At 43.7% G+C, this 3,961-nt stretch overlaps 1 protein-coding gene across 1 annotated transcript; it reads right to left on the reverse strand.

Annotated features, from left to right (window-relative positions):
- Positions 1 to 867: 867 nt before the first annotated feature.
- Positions 868 to 3,750, reverse strand: LOC131312079 (putative receptor-like protein kinase At1g80870). The gene has a single exon (XM_058339812.1). It carries the CDS (start codon positions 3,152 to 3,154, stop codon positions 1,088 to 1,090), a length of 2,067 nt encoding a protein of 688 aa, XP_058195795.1. The 5' UTR covers positions 3,155 to 3,750; the 3' UTR covers positions 868 to 1,087.
- Between the last annotated feature and the right edge of the window lie 211 nt (positions 3,751 to 3,961).

Consider the following 3,961-nt stretch of genomic DNA (forward strand, 5'->3'; position numbering starts at 1 on the left):
TTTTTTCTCCTCCATCTCTCAAGTCTCAAGAATCTCACGCACCATAAGATTGTATTTGGATGCCGTAATCTCGAAGAACAATACCTGGGTATTTTCCTTCCGACCTGGTAGTAAATATGTAAGAAAACATTTGTTTGGAAAATTGCCAAGCCAAAATTAAAAAAGGGAATCTTGGACTGGAGGCGGGGGGCTGCTCCCAGTTTCTGGGCCCATTCCGGTCTCGCTCCGATGATTGGAATCGTTCACTTTGTAGGACTCGTCGAGTAGAACAACCATGCAAAAAATCAGCTTAATTAGATATCGTTAAGTGCCTGATCGGAACCTTTTTATGTTGAAAAGAATGGACCCGAAACACTGGATCAAATCCACTGTAACCCATGAGCTGAGAGTTATATGGGCTCTGATTAGGCATTTAACGATATTCAATTAAGCTGATTTTTTAGATGGTTATTCTACTCAACGAGCTCTACAGAGTGAACGATTTCGATCATCGGAGCGAGACCGGAGTGGGCCCAGAATCGGGCACAGCAGCGCCCCCCCCCCCCTTGGACTATTATGGGTGAAGAGAGGGATTAGATCCCACTTATTTAGGAAATTTGACCCTAGATGGATAAAGTCAACAAGAATCATATTCCTATTTCGTTCTGCTCCAAATGCACTAATCACAAGAAAACATTATCGCGTTCTCAATTCTACTCGAGATCCTTACCATCCAAACGGAGCCTAAAATACTACTCTCTCTTGATTTAACAATATACTTATGGTACTATCCAGCCTGCAATTCCTAAGTTGAGAAGAAACAAAACAAAGAAGTGCAAATAGCAAAGACAAAGTAGAAGTTTCATAACACCAGGAGAAAGAAAGATCAAAGATGAACCTGAATCAATCTGTGCATTTATAAAGTGGCAAACAAATTTGAACCCAATTCATCTTTTATACATTACAACAACTTTCCTGACGGTACACAGCTTCAGCCTTCCAGAAAAAACAAGTCTTTTTGAACAAACAACGTGTTCTTCTCTATCCAATATTACACTAGTCATGAAAACCCTGACAAAGCAAATTGATCAAGACAATGTTTCGAAGCCTAATCTGCGTTTGCCTTCTGTTTCCTTCTAGACTTGCTGAACAATTTAGAAGGCGGAGAAGGAGAGAACTCAAACGGGAGAGGAGGGAGATGCATTTCCCCTCTCAGAATCTTAACAATCTCCCCGATATCTGGCCTCAATTCGGGCATCTTCTGTAAACAAGCGAGCGCCAAGTTAATGCACAAGCTTGCTTGTTCCTTATTGTACTCATCTTTTAGTCTCTCATCCACAAGTTCTAATACGTTTCCAGAATGAGCCAATTGCCGGCACCAACTTATCAAGTTTGCTTTCTCAAGCTTCATGGGCGAAGACAGAACATGCAACGGCCTTCTACCGGAAACAATCACAAGTATCAAAACTCCCAGGCTGTAAATATCCGCCTTCTCCATTAAGTACCCACAACCACCATATTCAGGCGCAACATAACATAGGGTTCCTCTCATGCTAGTCGTGCTACTTAACTCGCGACTAAATAAATCGCCACTCCACATTTCACTACCACCAGAGCAATTGTTCTTGTTCTTCCACCCCCTCCTGAAACTAAACTCCATATTGGGATCCACTCCATTGCGGTTATTATTTCCGAATTTTCTCCTTTTGTGGAACTTGCAGCGTCTAATCAACTCAAAACGAGGAATTCTAAAACCCTTCTTGATATACTTGGTTTCGAGCCTTTTTAGCTTATTACCACTAGTCTTCTTGCTAATTTCATCAAGGTACTCTTCCTTCCACCACTCCTGCATCTTTCTATGCTTCTTCCGCGGTTCCCACCCCCTTGATACTTCAGTCCCAAAACCCTTAGGGTCGTGTAACTGGGTTTCATTTGCCTCTTTAAGGTTATCCAACCGAACAAAATTTTCCCGGTTAGTGTTCTCCGGAGAGCTCTTCTTTTCCTCATCCCAATCGGCATTCACTGTCGCGCAAATTTGGCTTCCAATCCACTCCATCACATAATCTTTACTACACAATTCACCACTCCCATCTTGTCTCCACCACCAATCCTTTCCCCACTGCTTTGACTCACTGCTCAATTTCAACTCCTTACTATGATCAGCACTAAAAACCTCATCATCATAAATCACGCCCTTATTCCAATCATCACCATTTTCAAAATTCCAAATTGAAACCTCCTTACCCTTTTCAACCCTGCTTCCACCATCATTCTCCCTCCCAACATTGCCATTATAATTACAAGCGAACGAATTCAAGTTCACAATCCCACTATTTTTCGAAGAACAAGAAGCTTGCAAAGCGAGAGCGAAATCCACCTCATTACAGCTCTCCGCCGGAGTCCCTATCCCCGGTGTTTCCCCTCCCCCTCCGGCCAGATTCCCTGAAAGCTCCTGACTAAACAAATCAACAACACCAAACTCACCCTCATTCTTAACCCTAGACAACCCGAAATCAGAAAGCTTTGCTCTGTTCTCCCAATCAAGCAACACATTACTAGGCTTGACATCCCCATGAATCACAGGTGGGTCACATTCAACATGAAGAAACTCAAGCGCCCTAGAGACATCTAGAACTATCTCGAACCTTCTCCCCCAATTCAAAACCCTCCAATTTTCGCCGAACAAAGACTCTTGTAAGCTCCTATTCGGCATGTACTCATAAACCAACAGTCTCTTACTCTTGTAAACGCAAAACCCCAATAGGGAAACAATAAAGGGAGACTTCAAATTCAAACCACCCAGTACCTCTACCTCATTTTGAAACTCCCGTTCGTTCTGAAACGACGCCGAGTCGAGGGTCTTGACCGCGACGAGCTTCCCGTCGCGGAGAATTCCCCGGAAGACCGTACCGGACCCGCCTTTTCCGATGGAATTACATGCGCTGAACTCGTTCGTAGCAGATTTGAGCTCCTTGTAGCTGAATCTCTGGAGGTGGAGGAGGGAGGAGGAGGGGGAGTCGAAGGGGAGAGTTCGGGAGCGGCGGAGGAAGGAGGAGTAGAGGTGGTAGAGGAGGTACAGGACGGCGCAGAAGAGGAAGAGGGAGAAGGAGAGGGTGAGGGTGAGGAAGAGCAGGGTGGGCTTAGGGTTTGGAGAGGAGAACTGGCGTGAAGGCATTGTGGGTTTCTGTGGAGTTTTGTGGGTTGTGGGTTTTTGTGGGTTTGGCTTGGAGGAGAGAGAAGGGGAAGGGGAAGTGGAAGTGGAAGTGGAGGAGGAGAGAGAGAGGTGGCGGTGGTGGTGGATTTTTTCTTGTGGTGGACTCTGTATCTAAGGGGAGGTTGTTTTCTTGATTTTCTTGGTTTGCTTGGCTTTACAGTTGGGGAATCATTTGGATTGATTTTACCATGATTTTGTTTTGTTTAGTTAAGTCGTAAGTGTGTTGGTTGAACTCTACTAGATTACAAAGATTAGTGGAAAGTGGATTTGATTTTTTTTAAATTTGGGGGAATGTTACTGATTGTTACTATGTGGTGGACCAACAAGACAGAGTTCTTTTTTGACTAAAGAGAAAGGTTTTGTAGGTGAGATCTTGGGAGGGGAAGGAAAGAAATTGGAGGGAAGTAAGTGTGGATTACAGTGGCGCTGTGTCTTTTTCCCTCTTTGCTTACTGGTCATGGGAAGGGACAGGCTTTCTACCCAACTGGAATGGTGCAGTTTGCCTTATTTTGGGCTCGTGTGGGGTACGTTTTGATGATCTAAATTGATTCACTATGTAAAATTCATTGAGAACTTCATTTCTTTTCCGGTAGTATTATTTGGAAAAAAGAATAGGAAAAAAGTGAAAGTAGAATTGTGAGAAAATGTATTTAGCCATACACTATAACAATTGTTTTAAGGAGTTAGCTAAAAGCATCTCCAAAGCAGTTGCCATTGCCGAATAGTAGTGACCAACGTATCTTTCCCATAGAATCCAACTCGTGAACA

This window comes from Rhododendron vialii, chromosome 12a (assembly GCF_030253575.1).
Source record: "Rhododendron vialii isolate Sample 1 chromosome 12a, ASM3025357v1".
Classification (NCBI taxonomy): Eukaryota; Viridiplantae; Streptophyta; class Magnoliopsida; order Ericales; family Ericaceae; genus Rhododendron; species Rhododendron vialii.